This window comes from Zeus faber (assembly GCF_960531495.2).
Source record: "Zeus faber genome assembly, chromosome: 13".
In the NCBI taxonomy this organism is placed as follows: domain Eukaryota; kingdom Metazoa; phylum Chordata; class Actinopteri; order Zeiformes; family Zeidae; genus Zeus; species Zeus faber.
Genome location: NC_137198.1, coordinates 16094573 through 16113292, shown reverse-complemented (window position 1 = coordinate 16113292; position 18720 = coordinate 16094573). Strand labels below are relative to the sequence as shown.

The window sequence follows — 18720 nt, the reverse complement described above, 5'->3', positions numbered from 1 at the left end:
TTTGTCTGAACCCAGACTCCACCAGACAAGACGGCCAACTTTTCTTCACGCCTTTATCTAATTTGGAAAGGAAACACTCTTCTCATTCTTTCGCTTTCTCTCTCTGAAATTCTCCTTTTTTTTCCCCCTCTCTCTCTCTTTCTCTCTCTCTCTCTCTCTTTTGTTTATTCTCCTCCAAGTCGCCCCGAGTCCGTGTCGAGACATAACCTTGTGGCTTTTTTTGCGTTGCACACATTGTCGCCCGCCCCAAGTATAAACTTCTCCTAACATCTTAATGGAGGTCTGGAGCTGATTTCTCTGCCTTTGTCTTTCTCTCTCTCCCCCTCCCTGCATCTCTCTCTCTCTCTCCCTCCCTCTATCTGACCTCAGCACCGCGTCTCTGGCCTTGGCAGCGCCGGAGCCACTGTCCGTTATCTGAGAGCAGGACTCGCATCCTGCACTTCCCCAGGGACGGCGCAGCTCCACCTCTCACAGATCCTTCTGGCGCGACACAATGTTCAGCATGTGCGGCTGTGGATCTGGGCTGGGTTAATGTGCATTACATAAGAGCCGAAAAAATAAAAAAATCCACGCTGTAAAAAAACCTACAGTAGATACAGCATATCCGGCATTTTTTTTATTTGTGTAACGTACAGAATGTCCAGAATGTAATGCACGGATTACAGTATCAACACGCCCGTTTACCTTTCCCCGGTTCATACTTATTTTCGTCTCGCTCTGGAATTTCTGCTCCGGGTTTACTTGGCCACCTTTACAAATAATTGGATTAGGTGCAGCCGGGGGCCTTGAAGGATTTGCACTCTGGCAGGGGGAAGTGGCTCATCTTCAACTTAACACCACCTGCTGAAGCCAGTTATTCAGCACCATTAGAACCCGGCCAGATCAAAATACTTTTTCGGAGGCCATGTGCCATTCAGGAATCGCCGCTTGACTTTCCCAATGTCAAACTTGCCGTTTCACTTCCTTCGGTAATTGCACCAGATCTATGACTCAGGATGCAGAAACGTCCTGTGAGTCAATTAAAACTGAAACATGTGCAGAGCCATTGCATGCCTTTGATAGGGCCCGTACGGATTTAGATAGTTTGTATTGTATAGAAATGTAAGAATTCAAGAACATTTTATCTCCACCATTTGCCGAGCCGTAACCGCAAGCTTAATTCTCCTCATTGGACAATAAAGAAACTGAACTGAGCTAATAACTGTTTCGTATCACAGAGAAACACGAAAATCCTCTCCGGCGCAACATTTAAACATGCTCTCGTCACGCCACCGCAGGCATTCGGAGAACCCGGCCAGCGGCTCCGCAATGCCGGCAGAAACGCAAGGCGACATAATGACACCAACACCCTGCGAAATTTGTGTGAGAAGTACCATAAACGTCAACTGTGATTCAGAAAACGAAATGGGTCCGACCGAGAGATACTACCCAGACAACTGGATAAATGGTGACCTCAGTGTTGAAACAAGTCATGGCAGTTTGACTAACTACGAGCAGATTAAAAAAAAAGCGCGGCCCCCGATGTCCAAGCGAACAAATCAAGTTGACAAGATAAGCTTTCATCCCGGCAGAATGACAATCAACAATATTCACGGAAATAAACAATTACTCCATTTCATCGCCCTTGATCCGAAACGTAGTTCTTGCCATTAGAGACACTCAATCAAAGGTTTTGGCAGAACCTTTGGGTCTTGGCAAATTACACTGAGGCGAATGGAAGAGGAGAACTTATGGCAAGATGGCTTCAGACAGAAATGTGAGAAAAGTGCACGGCTGCCAGGCAGGGAGCCCTCGCGCTGTCTGATTAGGATTGTTTGGATATTTGGTTTGGAGTGGACTGAGAAGAGGGCTATTCTCAGCGCGATGGTCGTCACTGTTATCTGAATATGTCACAAAACAAAACAAAAAAAAACTAAAATTAAATTAAAGCATCACAAAAAATATATGTTATTCATTCAAGCCGGGCCTTTTTGGAAACCCAGATGCCTCTGTTTGGCAGATTACGAGCTGTTTCCTACATTTTGGATGAATACGTCGATATCCCAACGATGATTTTAAGTCCCCTGACGAGTGGAAAGTCATACTCTTAATGGGTAAAGTCATGCTCAGTTAGTTAAACTGGCTCCGCACAAAACCAGCAATATATAAAAATATAATGAATAACTGTGTGCTGATTTTGAGCGCATCATTTCTAATAACTTGCAATTCTGAGTTTATTTCCCCAATACTGGTTGTAACAACAATACTTGAAGCAAATTAAGCTCTTAAATCAACAAGTCTGGCAACATGCGCTGCTACATATTTACCCGATTTCTGATTCTAATTACGGCTTCAAAGCGCGGCCTTCCTGTTAAGATGATGGAACCGGTTTCATAGGCACATGAAAAACGGAATTAAGTATTATAAATATAGTCAAGGTTTCACAATAAAATGAATTCCTATGGTCAAATAACGATTTACATCGCCGGGCCATGACATCAGGCTCAAAAACATTTAATAAGCAGCTGTGGTTAACTCACGCGGCATTCAAGATTGAACAAAATGGCACAGAGATCATAAATCCTGTCGACCAAAGTTAACCTCTTGCTCGGTACAATAGTCCTTTATCTTATTTGCTTAGTGATACCTTAAGACTTATTCCTCTTAGTTGTCAGGGATCGAGCGTCACTACATAGGCATTCCTCATTCCTTTCCAGTGATTAATGGTCGACTAAGTGGCTTTTGAAGCACAAATATCATACAGTAGTAGGCTTGGGCGACATCCGAAATGTTATGTCGTGATGCAGTCCCGCCCAAATATCGCGATGCACGATATTATCGATATAATGGTCTAAAGTGTTCCCATTACGCACGGTTGCACACAGCGGGTTTTTTTTGGTTTCATTCAATCACAATAAATACATCTACAATTAAAAAAACCACTTCATATTTGGAGAGACAGTAAACCCTGATGCTGGATCACGGAGAACGGATCGCATGTTGCGCATGGGCGTCGACGAAATGTGCGTGCCGAAAGCATCTCCCGTTCACCAGTCAGTCGGTGTGCATTACAATAACAGGATAAAACAGATAGGAGATTACAAAATGCACAGGAATTACATTTCAATGAGGAAGTATAAATAAGGGGAATCATAAATTTGTTTTTTAATATTGCATATGCTGGCAAATGGCACGATATTCAATATTATCGAATATCGCCTATACAGTAGTAATGCAAGGTTCACAAAAGATTTGTTCATAGAGAAGAAATGATTTGATGGAATGACTCCGGAGGCGGGAGTCACTCCGCCAAAAAGGGTTGTTTGTTCGTGACTCAGTAACTGCAGCTCGACACGCGGCGTTGGCTGAGACTCGACTCTTGTTTCGCGAACAAGAGGAGCCGGGAGCCGTGAGCCGCGGGTCGTGCATGCACCCCCAGCCACGCAGCGTTCCCAATGAATGAAAAGTTTGGCTCTTTTTGGAGATTGGGCTCTTCACAAGCGACCCAGAAGTAAATGATTCCTGTGAGAATCATCTTGTCACACCGACTGAATCAAACAAACGAAAAGTCAGATTTTTTTTTTTACAAATCTCGTCATTGAATCACTCATAAAGAATCTCCAAAAAGAGACAAACTTTTCATCACTATTATACGGGCACCGTCATTTCAAATAAGAAAGCCTTAAAGCAAAGGAAGGAATGAGAGTACAACATGCTGTAGGGAGATACTCACACGGTGTGGAGAGGCTGCTTGGTCGTCGTGGGCCGGGGGGTCTGGGCTCGGGATGTATCCACGGCCTGTTTCTCTGAGGGTCTCTTCCGCGGCTGGTCCTTCTGGAAGGGGTTGTTGCCTGGCTGGACACGCCTCAGGGCCCCTCCGTCACGGATGTACACCTGCTCCGGAGTGACCTCCTCGCAGCGGGGCCCCTGGAAGCCCGAGCGACACACACAGGTGTGGGGTCGGCTGCAAGAGCCGCGGTTCTGGCAGGGGGGCTGGCAGTCAGCTGGAAAGGCGGAGCAGAGGAACAGGGTGAGCGTTCACTCGGCCATGGTGGAGCATGTGCTCCCTGGCAGGAGGGACACGCCGCAGACGTTGGCTTTTCATAATCTCTCTGCACCACAGCTCACTTTGAAATGATTCGATCAAGGGGGCCCATTAGTCCTCAGCCCCTGGATTCAGTGTGTTTGGCCCTTGCCATGCAGTAGTCGGCCCAGGGGGGCTGTCATGTTTCATTTTCCAGAGCCCTTAACTGGCCTGTTTAGTCTAAATGTATGTGATCGCTTACATTAAACCCTTATCCGATTTCTCGCTAAGGTAAAGCCGTCTCAAGCTTCGCGGCTCAATTTAGTGCTGCCGGCTTTTCTACGTGCGGTCATTGCCTAGAAAGACCTTTCTAGAATGCCTTCTTAGTGGCACAGGGGTATACAAGGGCTATAAAAATAGAAGATTATATCAAATGGGAAATGGTACAGTAGAAGATAATATTCCGGAGAATGTAAACTGAGAATATCTTACATGTTGCCTTTGCAGAGATATTCTTGTATTCAAAAAATGTTTGTCCAAATATTTCTCAATGCTGAATCATGGCGAATCAATCATATGCAAATGCAGTTTGTGCTGGGGCAATGTCACAGTCAAAGCACAGCCCCCTTGACCACACTCCAGCTCCGCAAGTCCTCCAGAGTACTGGAGGACTTGCGACATGCCATTTAGAGCAAACAAGCTCCCCATCTTTTGACACAGGTACATGTAATGGATGGCACCTCAGGATTTTACCACATTGTCCTTAAACAGTGAATTAGGTCACTAGACGGTGGTGGCTAAAGAAAACAGTGGTGCTCTGCCAACAGGCCCGTGGAATGCTATTGACACAGATGCTGTGGACACTGACAGATAGCAGGCAGGACGGCTGCCACAGCTCTTGGCAGTGAGGAGAGCCGCTTGTCAAAGGGCCCCACTGACTGCACTGAGGGCCCGATCTGCTGCGCCCTCCCTGTTCATGGGATGATTCAGACCCCGGGGCCGCAGTGTCTTGCACTCGGTGTTGAGTGAAAGCAAAAACGTCCCCCTGAGAGGTGTTCCTTTTGGCACAAATACCTAATCTAAGACAAGGAACTATGACCTCACTACGCTTAGCCTGGTAATTTTTCTTTTATTTCTTGATTCTTGTATTTTTAACAGACCGTCACCCAATTCTTACATCGACAATTCCATTCACGTCAACACATTTCACTGGAACATCGCATTTTTAGGTACTTTGGGGAAAGCGTAGCCCGTGATAGCATATTAATTGAGGGAAATGGTCTCATGGACTCTTATTAGGTGGTATGTGATACAGGTTTTCCACCATGGGATAAAATAGAAACTGCCTGACCTCTGTTTGACAAAGATTCAAATAGATCACCCAGCTAAAGTAAAGGCTGGCTAGAAGCCACGGTCTTGTCAAGAGTCTGCTTCTCCTCAGGTCTATGGATCAAAAAGATGGATCAAACAGTCCATCGACACAGAGGGAGAGCCCTGCAAAGTGAGACCCCGTGCTCCTCAGATAAAAACAAACAATATTCCATCGTAAGCCGACGGCACGAATCAACGATGGGGCGTCGCGTTCCTTCCTGTGACGTGTAACAACATTAATCGGCTGCTTGGCACAGAAACAGAGACGGCACCCGACGAAAACAAACACATTCCATACATTGCAGCCGACAGTGGACAGGTCAGTGACTATGGGCCTTTACGTGCGTCCCGCATGAAGCGTCCCGTCCGGCCGCGGCACAGCGTCACCGTCTGGCCGCCTTGTCGCCGGGCCCTGCCTCTGGGCTGTTGAACACATTGTCACGGTAATTGCTGTCGTGCAGATTTGTCTTGCACATCATTAAAACTAATTGCCTCGCATTCCATCCATTTCAGAAATATGCGCCGTGATTATACACTTTGGGAGAATAATAAGAAATTGAAAAATCAGCAGAGATAAAGGGAGGAGAAATGGGAAAACATTCCTGGCATTGCCACTTCATCCCTAATTATTGCTGAGACTGACTGGCCGAGCATTGTGAGGTTGTGCCAGGTCCAGTCATCTGAAAAGTGTAGGCTATTAAGACTATTGTTGCATGGTTTAAAGCAGCCACCACAACCAATGTGCTGAATTAGACAAATTCCTAATAAAGTGTATTTATAAAACAGAATGAATATGGGACTATGCGTTATAGACGATAAACACACAGGTAGGACTGAGTACTGTATTGACTGTACCCATTACAAACCCATTTTCTTTCATCATTTGGTATCGTACAAACTATCAGGGTTAATATGACCATAAAACCTTGACAGCGAGAACTTAACAAGCCACAGCGTGGTATGAAGGTGTGCACGTTGGTTCAAACTACATGTTGTGCATAATTGCATACACAGCGGTTCAAAGAGCCAGGTGTTGTCCCGCCTCAGCCGTACAAACCTGGTGTGACATGATGAAGATTTATTTCTGATGTTATAAATGCATTAATAATTAGTTTAAGCCTGAAAGTTGTGCCACTGCCCTTAAGGTGGGGGCATTCTACCGTCATATAACTGTATACTGGGAGCGTCTTTCAAATCGGAATTATTAAGATTCAATTATCCTTGAATTCACTGTGCCGCCGGGAGGCTTCGAAAGGAGTTACATTACAGGGTTCATCCCTTGGAGTATACAGTATCTTAAGGATTCAAGGCGATGCGGAACGAGGACACGAGAAAGTGAAGCTCCGATCACGATAAAGTTAAATGTTGGCTGCATTAAGGAAAAATTACGCAATTTTATGAACTCCATAGATTGTTGAAGGTGTAATTTATTGTGTGTAAATTTCATAAAACGATTACTTTGCGATTTTGTCAATATCGGCCCTATACCAATCCAAAACACAGGGCCTTCATCATCTTCCCACATACCATAGTTACCTTTCACAAGCCCCCGTTTGCAAGTGTGTAAAGTATTAGGAAACCTAACCCCAATGCACCAGGTGCTCATTTCCAACCGAGCGGTTGTCTCCACTCAATTACAATCCACTGGAGATTCCCCCTTCCTCGCTCTCACTCAAAGTAATACAGCCCATCAAACCTTTACAATCCTTTCATTCAGCCGGGGGGAAATTTGAAACCAAATATTTGACATAACTCAAACACATTATAAATTCCTTCCTTTTTTTTTTTTTTTTACATAGGTCATCAGCGCTGGCCAAGCTTGATATTAAAACATTATGAAAATTATATCGATAATGAAAGTCTAATCACACTCATTTTGAGGAGAAAGACAGAGAGAGAGAGAGAGAGAGAGAGAGAGAGAGAGAGAGCAGATTGTGTCATTACGAGATTTAAGAGGGTGAAGAGCACTGAAGATTTGTGGGAGAAGAAATAACAAAAGGCTCGAATAAAGGACCTTCCAAATCCTGTAACTGAGAGACAGGAAGTTGAGGAGAAAGAGTGAAAGTTGAAGCGGCGAGAGGTGAGCTCACGGTAGGCAACCCGCGTTGGAATTGGCTATTTGCCAATATCTGACAAAACACTGAATTACTTCATTGTAAACCATCACACAATATAAGACAGTGCAGGTGTGTGTGTGTGTGTGTGTGTGTGTGTGTGTGTGTGTGTGTGTGTGTGTGTGCATGAGTGGGAGTTGCGTAAGATTGGAGACTGGTTTTTCATTCTACATATAAGTGAGTAATGCTCAAGGGTCATAGCTGGAGTTGCAGGCTGAAGGAGTAAGAATTGGGTTATTGAGCAGCTGATGCAATTGTTTCTCGTTGCAAGATCTTTTTGTGGTTGGTTGCAGACCGCCTTCCCAAAAGCTAATTTTACTGTTCAAAACACACACTGTCACAGCAGTTACTATAATATCGCTGCAGTGAAGCCCAACTTCCACTTGCATTAGGACGTAAAGCACAGAATTTGGCCTTCTGTTGTTCTAATTAGGACCAGAAAAGAGAGCGAGAGAGAGCCTTCACTGCTTGACAGATTCTTTATTTTCTCTTTGTGGTAAATCTTTAGGGGGTACAATTTCACCAAATGAAGGTGCCCCCTGTCATACGTAACAATTTTTCCATCAGAGCCGTGTTTTTTTTAGTCCAAGGCGGTAGTTTTAGCCTTAACTCTACCTCACCCATCTAATCTCCGCGGGGAGATTTTGTTAACCTACAGCTGACCCATGACACTGTGTACATTACTTTTAGCCACGCTATATCATGGCTCCATTGTGCCCCCAAACCCCTACATTCAGCCGCTAATGAGCAACATGCTGGGGTGCCGTGTGGAGGATATGTGGATCTGGGGGCGTGTGTCCGCAACTTGTAAAGCTGACTTTGAGAGACGTTGCATTCACCAAAAACCCACAAACCCCATCCCCCCAGGGGCTCACATCCCAACAGCTTCCATATGGCCCCCAGGCAGGAGGAGCAGTGATATACGGTTAGGTACGTGCTGCGCTGACAAAGCTGTGGCCGAAATGAGAGTGTGTGACTGGGGGTAAAGGAGGGTGGGTTCACTGTAAGTGTTGCTCTTGGGGTGTCAGTCAGGCCCGGTCTTGCGCATTTCTCCGCAGACGTGACTGGTGAGGGACGTCTGACAGCTCCTCACCCTCCTTGCATCATGACCCGAGCTACAATATGCAAAAAGGGTAAACAAAATGCATCACGGTGCCACACAAGAACGCGCTCCAGCGAAGCTCCAGCCTCTCGTGGCCGGGGCGGTCGCTGTCACCATATCAGGAACACCTCAACGCTGCGAGACAGGTCGGTAAAGAGAAAAGTCGCAGGAAGACGTTTAAATCCAGAGTAGCAGCAGTAACTCATTTTCACTACACTGTCATCCATAGTAGCAATTACAAAACCATGTGGTGGAAGAGGCCGAAACGGGACGGAATTGCAGCCTCCGAGCAGACACAACAGCTGGAGTGGAGAAGGCAGCACTCCTGGTTTGGGGAGACAAACTGAGAGTGAGCAGTCCGGTGTCTGGGGTAATGATGGGTTCCAGGACAATGGTGTGTATTGATTACAGGATCTGTCTAATGGGCCATAACTCTCTCCAGGCCGCCTGCAAGAGCTTCGGCGCTGCCCTATGAACTGTGTAACCCCAGCAAATCCACACACCACGCGTAAAGCCGGAGCGGGGACTACAAGGCTGAGGTCTACATTACATCCACTGCTCCTCGAAGACCACGCCGGGGAGGCGGGAGGGAGAGTTCCCATGGAGGCTTGGTTGTTTTGGCTTTCATTTCCTACCACAGGGCAGTCCTACGTCGGGAGCTGTTTGAAGGATACCTACTACTTACTGACGTCTTGTAAAAAAAAAAAAATCTTAACGTCTGAGTTCAGGAGAGAGAATAATGTCAAATCTTTGGGTAACATTACAGGATTTACACTACCTCATGACCCCGAATCCATTCCAAAGCCCTTGATTGAATGCCAACAAACGCTAAACTGGTGTAAAATGGCTTTCCTCGGATTCTCACCTAAATGAAGGAGAGTTATCAAAAAGCAGCAGCGTGGCGCCTTGAATCCATTACTTGATAGCAAGTCTACATTTTCCTAGGTGCTGGTTTGGAGGCTCCAAAATGCTCACATGTGTAGTTCCTTGATACTTAAGCAGCTGCCAGACACATGTTGAAGTTAGAGGAGGCGGAGGGCATCAAAAGTATACTCAATCTCACACCAAACACTAGGCTTGAGAATCTATCCCTCACCGCCATGTTTGGAGATGCTTGGTGAGGTCAGAAGGAGAAATAATCATCTATTTGAGTCTGTTCTATGTAAATATCATTATCTGAAAAGTCAATTACAGGGGATGAAAATGTGTCATTTTAATTTCCATTTTTTGCTATTAAAAAGGGGTGTTAGAAAATGACTTATCAATGTAAATTTACAAAAAATAAGGTAACAATAAAATATTGGACAGGTGAGCATGGCCTTTGAAGAGATCTCAAAATCATTGTCTCCCGGTGTGTCTGCACTGAAAGTCTTAAAACCCAGTAGAAGGGATAGCATTTAGAAAAGGCTAGTGATTTTGTCTAAAAAGAGGGCAAGAATTAGCTTTTAAGAGTGGAGGTATGGCACTGAGAGAGGCAGACTTTTTGCATGAGGAGTTATTTTAGGGTTGGATGGGGCCCTGAACGGCACAGCAGGCCAAAGAAAGCTGGAAGGCAATCAAAAAGAAACTCCTTTCTACTGCATTTCACTCTGTCAATCACCGACAGCTTAAGAGACTGAAAACAACTTTATTCCTCCTCGTGAATGATGCACCTTTCATCTGCGCTCTGCACACAGCGATGGGTTTAAATTAAGGGCCACGTGTGCACCTTTCCTGGGGTCATGCGCTCAGTATTTCCGGTACTTGCAGCATGATGCCATATGGACTGAGTGCAATACCTTCTCCAAAACAGTGTGATGTACAGTGTGGGTAAATGAACTTGACAAAATCGATATTCTATGAAGGTGGGGGTTTTCATATAGACTTGACTTGCTGGGACCAGTCATTGGACTTTGAGAGCTGGCCACCGTTGGGACTCCACATTCAGCCACAGATTCATGCTCTGTGCGGCAGACCATGTCATTAATCTGATTAACAAAGAGCCCATGTCAAAAGCAAAAGCCAGCACAGGCCTAAAAGTGACGATGATTCACAGTGACCCTGGCGGTACGGGCCATGCCAAGGAGCCCATGCCAAGGAGAACATTTTTGTCAATTCATTTTGTAACCCTTTCATCACGGTATCTATGCACAAAGATGCATTATGCATTGTGGGTAGGTAAAGGATTGGAATCAAATATAGCCACACTTACACATTTTACTGACCAAGGCTCTTAGAAATAAAGTACAGTGTTGTACCCTTAGGATGCTTGCCACAACAGCAGTACCCTCTGAGGTACACTCATTGTACCCGTGGCATGGGTACTCGTTTGTTATTTTGCACCTCTCGTAACAATTTTGTGACAAGAATTGCAAAACAATTGGCCTCCACAAGGTACTGCCGGCGTGACAAGGCAGTCTACTCCAGCAGCGGCTCGGGAAGTAGAGCCCCTGGTCGTCGGTGAATCGATGGTTTGATCCCCGGTTCCTCCTGGTAGCATATCAAACTGCAACTGCGGAGCATGTCGGTGCCTTGGATGGCTGCCTCCATCTGTGTGAGAGCGGGTGAATGTGAGCCGTAAACTGTGAAGCGCTTTTGTGTCTTCCCGACTGAAAAGGGAAATGAAGTCCATTTAAAGTTACAATGCTGTACTTTATTTCTAAGAGTGAACCACAACTCAAATACCTTTGTGCACCAAACATTGAATTACTTAAATTTGGTTTGGAAGATCACAACCACAAATATCTAGCACTTTGTTTCCTCTATTTAAAGTCATTAACAACAATGAAAAGGAAATAAACAGGACACAGTGGAGGAAATTCAATGTTCTATGTTTTCCAGTGGATCAAAGTGTTCTATTAAACAGAATAAACTATTCCCAACAGATGGAATTTTCTTTAATACACAGACAAGCAAGTCTGCTAACCATCCGTCTAGAGGTTGAAGAGAAAACAGAGACAGTCACCACCCAATCCACCAGGACCTGGCCAAAACTATGTATTCAGAGAGCCAGAAAATAATCTCCAACCAGACCAACAGAGACCGAGACGTAGACCTTTCTATAAACACGTTTCTAAATACATGGTAGACACGCTCCCTGGACAACTTGCAAAGCAATTCCTGTCATATATTTGTTCTGAGCTCAACCCAATTGAACAAGGAGGTATTGTTCGAAAAACCCTAACTCAAGACACCCAATACAGCCTCACGGGTGAAGCCTGCAGCCGACACGTTTAATATTAGACATTACTTCAATCCCTTCACGAGGAATTTCCTAGACATAGCTCAGCCCCGATGTGTTTTTACTTAGGCTCCCCGTTCTCCGGTTTGTTCCTTTTCTTTCTCCTACTGTGAGCGTGTTTTCTCATGCCGCCATCCACCCGAGTCTGACGTAGTAGGGACAAGGATTGCTCCAGTATTTGGACCCTGTGGAGTTCTCCAGTGTCCAAGGAGAACCTCAGGCAGGGCTTGGGGCTATAGGGTCCTGGAGCATTGTGCGGCACCTGCTCAACCCAAGGGTTTGTAAGGTGGGGTTTACTAGTGATGGTCTGGTGATCTAAAGGTTGCTGGTTCGATCCCAGGCTTCTCCTGCTAGCATGCTGTTGTGTCCTTGAGCAAGACACTTAACCCCTAATTGCTCCTGATGGCTGCGTCCGTTAACACCCGCTTACATCCGGCATTAGTCACCAGAGGGAAAGTGAAACTCGTGTTTCAGTCCCGGGTCAAATGACCCTGTAATAGACACGGTTTTGAGCGGCTCCACCTCCGATCGGCTCTGATGTGACCAGGACACCCAGGTCGACCCGCTAATTTTGGCCCCTTTACCGGTGCGATCCGATGCGCATCGGAGTTCCGGACGCATAAATAGACAGGAATATCCGTGTATCATTCGATCATTTCATATCCCATTTAGAATCCAATATGAGAGTCAGAAGTTATTGACTTTTTCCCGCAAATTGGACCGTGAAATGTTGCGAGTGTGGGGATGGCACCGTGGGGACCACAGCAGAGAACTCCCCGCCACCGAAGGACCGCCGCTGACTGGCCGGTAGCATGGAGAATCCGTGCGCAGATGCGTCACGCTGCTTTTACTGCAGTGTTGGCCGTTCGTGAACGATCCGATTCTTTTGAACGGCTCAAAATATTTTTTTTCAAGTTTCACAATTTTATGTCGCTGTTTGTTCAAGTTGCTGTTTCCTCCACTGTTTCGTTCGCAACCACACTGGAACCATGACACGCCCCTTTTCCTTGATCGTGACATCGAACGTGGCGCACCAGAAAAAAACGGCATTTCTCCTGGTAATGGGAAAGACGCCCATCGCCTATTCTTAGCAGGTTGACCTGGGTCCTGCTAATTTCGGTTTGAAAGTGGTATTAGTTTCTAGCGGAGCCTAAGCTTTTTCCCCATTTGATATGATTAGTTACTGCACTGTATTATCATCATTTTATACCTTTTTAAATGTGCATTTAGCAGGGTTTGAGAAGAAGAAGCAGGGGAACATTGCATGGGGGCTTCTGTTCCAAATCAGCTTGTTGTGCAATGGAACTAGATGAATTGACTGACGCCTCTCATCGAGTGCAAAATGAGCAAACAGCCGATATTACTGCTGCAGGTTTGTCTGCTTGTGTCTGTGTGAGTGGTAGACTTATCTGCACAGAAACGCCAGTTGTTGTCTGGGTTTCAGCTCGGGTTTGCTTGTGAAACTTCTAAAAGGATAACTTTTACGGTTCAATTTCTAACCTGTTATTTCCCTCCGCAGCAGATGACGGCGGTGCCCCAAACACTGAGCTGCACTGACCAGGTGCTGGAATGGAATTCATTCTAAGGAATAAATACTAATAAATAACAAAAAAAAAGTCTAACAAGGCTGTGAATCACGTTTACAATACATTAAAAGGAAGGAGCTGCTTCACAGTTACGAATGCCGTGATGAAAAGCCTGGAAATACTTGTTAAAGTTGTTTCAATTTTTGCCCAAATTCCATTTTAAAAGAGCCCAATTATTCGTTCACGCCATTCCACTTTTAATTATCTGGCAGTTAAGCCTTCCAATGCGGCTGCAGTCAAATTTAAAAAAAAAAAGAAACAGTTCCACCCATAATTAAGGGCTTGTGTCGTAAAAAAAAAAGAGAGAGCCAAGTGCTAAGTGTCGGTTATTATTCTGCGAGAATATCACATGAAAAGAGAAAGCCACACTGGTGGCAACAACACCCTGAGAAGAATCAGCCATTAGAAGATAGCCCATAGTAGATAAGTCTGTCTCTAATGTTTTGCTCTGTGGAAAAGTTAGTTGATGAATCCCTTTGTTCATTCCTGTCAAAAACAAGAACCAGAGTAAAGTGTAATGTCAAATGACAGAGAGCAGCAATCACTAAGTCAACAAGTCCAAATAAGTCATTCTACCAGGCCCACATGTTGGCATGGCTTTGTGACGTGACCATAACAAATCAAACTTAATAAACGCGTCCTCCCGTCATTTGACATTCGTTTTTAGTGCAGCGACACAACGCAAAATGAGCTCCGCGGTTCGAGCAGGGGAACCAGATGATGAGCCCGCGCACACGCCGCCTCCAGCGGACGACGGAAGGAACGGTGTGGCGGAGGAGAGTTGTACTTACGTTTTATGCAGCGACTCCCGGCCACAGCCCAGCCAGAGCAGCAGTGCTGACCTCCGCACACGTTGGGCCTAAACAGAGGAGGACATCTTATACAACACACTGTAAGGAAATGACACAAATACACAAAATAACACCACATCACCGTCATCGTATTTCATACGGCAACAGTGACCTTGAGTCGCAGGCGTGCTTCCACCCCTTTGCATTCCGGCTCCAAATGTTTTAGACAGTTTTAAAGACCGCTCACATTATTCAGATGTCGTGACCCACTAAATGAACGGCTCAGAGGTTCGGCTGTAATTGCATTTGACTCAATAGCATTTTCGGGGCAAAAAAGTAAAACTCGTTCCGAGCGCATGAATAGACCCACGCGGTTTTCATTCATCCGCAGGGGTCACCTCCGCCTTTTCCGAGGCATGTCGGACAAAGGAAAAAAATTAAAATTAAAAAGAAAATTCCCAGTGCATCTTTCATACGTTTACAGTACACAAACGTTCTAAAGTCCATAATTGAATAACCAGCCAATGTTAGTTAGTGAGACACATGAAAAGGCAACCCCAGTGTAACAGCAAATCTAAAACCGGCTCAGCTCTGGGAAACATCTAAGGCCCGTCACATCCTCACATGGTATTCAGTAAGCGGATGTCTCATTCAAGCCGATCGGCGACGGTGATGACTTTGACTCGCTGACCTCAGCGAAATTAAATTCATTTGAAGATCTTCGGTGAGGAGTCGCCGATATGACGTGCAGTCACGCAGGCCGCAGGGAGGATCAGCGCTCGCATAAATCCAATCAGACCGAGCGTGGGCCAAAACGTCGTCAGCCCCCACATTCCTCACACTGTACGACACAATTTGTAGAATATGTTAAAGTGGCGATCCATAAGAACGTCCGCGTCGGGCGGACTACGCCACAACTCCCAGAATTCCATTTAAAACGGCAACGTTTTTATTTTGCAAACCCCTGGGTTCACGACCTCCTCTTCCCTCTCAGACAGTCACTTTCTTTTGAGGTTTTTTGGGGATTTGTTGTTTTTTTCTTTGTCACTTGCGGGGGCAGGCATTTTTTTTTGGAAATGTTCCTCTACATTGACAGCACTGCTACCTACGCCGGTTGCACTTCCTGTCCGATCTTACCATTCTTGCGTGGAAAGGTGTTCCTCTATATGCTGTCTCCAGCATTGGTGGTGGGCACCGATGCTGGAGACAGCATATAGAGGAACACGTGTAACGCAAATACATTGCATAGATGTATCTTAAATCTGTTAAAATACATAGAGGCTATAAAACACATAGAAGATTTAGGCACCGATAAACAGTCAATATTTCAAGGGATTAAGGGGCAGCCTGGCTCATACATTATTCCTGCCTCATTTTCAGAGGTTCCCGAATGAATCAAACGTCAAGTCTGGCAGGTGGAAAAGTGAGAGTTAAGTAGGAATTCTGAGTCAACCTGAATGGAAAGAAAGGTCAAGTGAGTGCGGTGCCAGTCCCTGGGGACGTACGCACTGTAAAGTGAGTAAGCAGAGTGGGAATTCCAAGAGGAAATGTGTCATGAGCGCACTCTCCCTAACAAGCTGCAGATGATTCATTTCCAGCTAATGAATCGGAGAGTGTTAAAAACACATTGCAAATTACCCCAAGGTAATGTTCCTGAAAATTTATGTTATGCCATCTTTAGACTTCTTTCAACTCAAAGGAGCCTATTCATTCAATTGGGTAGGTTCTTGGCACTCTCAGGAAAAAGGACTTTACGCTATACTGCAATAAAGCAAGTTGTGGCTTATTGTGGCGGCGGCAATCCTCATTAAACAGTGAATTTATTCCTTAAGTGGACAGTCGTTTCATTTGACTCCACTTAAACGCGATATTTTGACAGACAAATTTGGATACTTACGTCTGTCATGCTTGATGGAGCAAGACCAAAAAAGCACCGGATGATGTCAGGAGTTCCCCCCCGAACGAAGCGTTCAAGAAAGCACATATGAATGAGAGCTTAATACAACTTCACACTCTTGATTCCACGCCAATCACTCGATACGTGGGCATTACGCTTTGTGTTGTTTGTGTTTGGGGAGCCAAGCAGAAAGGCAAGTGAGATCCAAAACAAGGAGCGGGATGGGATGAGAGGAGGGGCTGGCAGGCTCAGGCCACTTAGACGTGTTTCCTCTTTGCCGGATGACAATTTGGGGTTTAGATCTGGAAGTACACCTCATCCCTGCCGATGGCTTTACCAAGCTCCAACTATCACTCATCACAGGTGTTCCTCATAAGCTGCCTCAAAAAATATCTGTTTCCTGGAGGCATGAGGCACTCGCATGATACACAGAAGAAATATTTAACATCTTAGTGTCTACAATCCAAAGTGATCCCCTTAAATCCCCTGTGATTACTGTTAAGATAATGCCCCCTCCGCTTCGTATTATGTTTTTCGTCTTTATAGAGCTAACTGCATTGGCTGCATGAGGCTTCATTTACCAAATGGGAAAAAAAACAAGGAACAACCAATTTCCCTGTGTTAGAATTTTAAACTGGCAAAAACATTTGTATTTGTACCATTGAGTGAAGGGTATCAGAGAAACAGGTGTTTGTGATCACCAATGGAATTTACAAATGTCCAGCAGCCAAGATGGTGCAGCCACTAAGTACGACACAAGGCAGAACACACAAAACAGATTGTTTGATACCAAATCGTCTACTGTGATTTATAGGTTCTACGATGTGTTCTAATGGACACGTAATGATTTTTGTTGGGGGGGGGGGGGTTCATTAAGATTCATCTTTCCATTTATTGAGACCACATTTGCTGTTCATTAGAAACTCTCATTTTCACAATGTAATCAGTTGCAATCAGCACAGTGTTTCACCTCAGCCATTAATTCATGTCCTGCCGTGACCCGGATTACTAAAGAAAAAAAACCACTCCACTCTGGCAATTGTCACTGTTTGGTTGATGTGTGGTTGGACTGCAACTGCCATTCCCACTGGATAATACTGCTTTATTTTGGGGGTGTCTGCTATTTTCCTGCATGCTGTTATGTTAGATGTATAGCTAAACTTTAGAGCAACTAGGTTGTAAAAAATAAATTAGGGCTGGCAGATATATCAATATAATATTGAGATGATATGAATGATATGAGACTAGACATCTTCAGGGACTTTGGTTGTCTTCATGGCGTGATATGGTTAAAGGTTGTCTTTAGGACTGCATTGCAATAAGGTAATAGAATATTCTGAACTTCATAGACTGTTCTAAGCGATGCTTCAACTGCTTGGTCATAATATACAGCACATTACTAATGATTGCCTCTCAAATATTCCTTGTCTTTCTTGTCTAAATAACTTGTGCAAGCCAATAGTCCAATAGTCACCCCCAAAATATCCTCAAATCATCATTAACAACAAGATATTCATCAAAAATATTTTGATATTTGTTCTGTCAATATTGCCCAGTTAAGGCTGTTGCATCACTTTTAATACCATTTACCTATATCATAATATTATATATATAATACAATAACCAAAACCTCACACGATATTGTGTCGCACGTCAAAAAAATCAATATTATATCAATAGATTGGCCAATCCTAGGATGAAAGACAATGTCACAGGGAGTATTTTGCAGAAAACCTGTGCAGAGTGGCCACTTTGGTACAGGAAACATGTCATACAGGCTTCAACGAAAATCCCCAATTGTTGACAAAAATGTTAAAACAAATTGGTCATGACAGTTGTTTGAAGCACACTTGACACTCTGATCTTACCCAACAAGCCTCCTTGTGCTGGAGGAGTGGGTCTTGCTGTGCCTGGCGCCGCTGCGGGCTCTGTGCTGCGCTGCGGGGTGCTGCTGGGTGACCAGTTGCCTCGCGGTCCGGGCCGCGCCGTCCTCCCGGGGGGACCCCGAACCGGCGGTTGAACCCGCCTTGAGTCTGTGTTCTCGGCGGGACGAGGGGCCCCGGGGGTGGTGGTGGTGGTGGTGGTCCGCCTCGGGTGGACCCTCGGCCTCGCCGGGCGGTCCGGAGGACGCGCCGTGACCTTGACCACGCACCCGGGTCTGGGCGCTCGAACCCGCCGCGTCTCGGTCACTGTCACACACCCGCATCAGCGCGATTGTCACGATCATCGCACACGCGACGACACCCGCGCGTCCCATCGTGGACGTTAATTACTCACGAGGAACCAAAAACAAACCAAAAAAATAAAAAAAAATAAAAATAAAAATAAAATCTGATTTTGAAATCAGCGCGCGGAAGGGCACGTTCAGTGACGTTCACGTTGCGTCGCGCGCGCCACTGGCAGGGGAGCGCGGAACGCCGAGCGCGCGTGGGAGTTCAGCGGGACTCCGGTCCCCGGCGGGAGCGCTGCACAAAGCCCGGGGAGCTCCGCATAGTGCCAGGTGAGCTGCTGTGCACGGGGCGGGGGGGGGGAGGAGGAGGACCGGGGAGCGTGCAACCCCCGATGCGCGAATTTTTTTTTTTTTTTTTTTAGGGATTAAAAAAAAAAAAAAAAAAAAAATTTAAGAAAGCGAAAGG

The 18720-nt window shown here is 45.5% G+C and overlaps 1 protein-coding gene across 1 annotated transcript in view; it reads right to left on the bottom strand.

The window, feature by feature from the left end:
- LOC307238874 (latent-transforming growth factor beta-binding protein 2-like) overlaps positions 1-18311 on the bottom strand; it is a gene marked incomplete at its 5' end in the record, with an annotated part of 92805 nt that extends 74494 nt beyond the window's left edge. Inside the window, 3 exon segments of the mRNA XM_080012028.1 lie at positions 3713-3983; positions 14188-14255; positions 17953-18311. Coding sequence (XP_079868154.1) covers positions 3713-3983; positions 14188-14255; positions 17953-18311 — 698 coding nt within the window.
- Between the last annotated feature and the right edge of the window lie 409 nt (positions 18312-18720).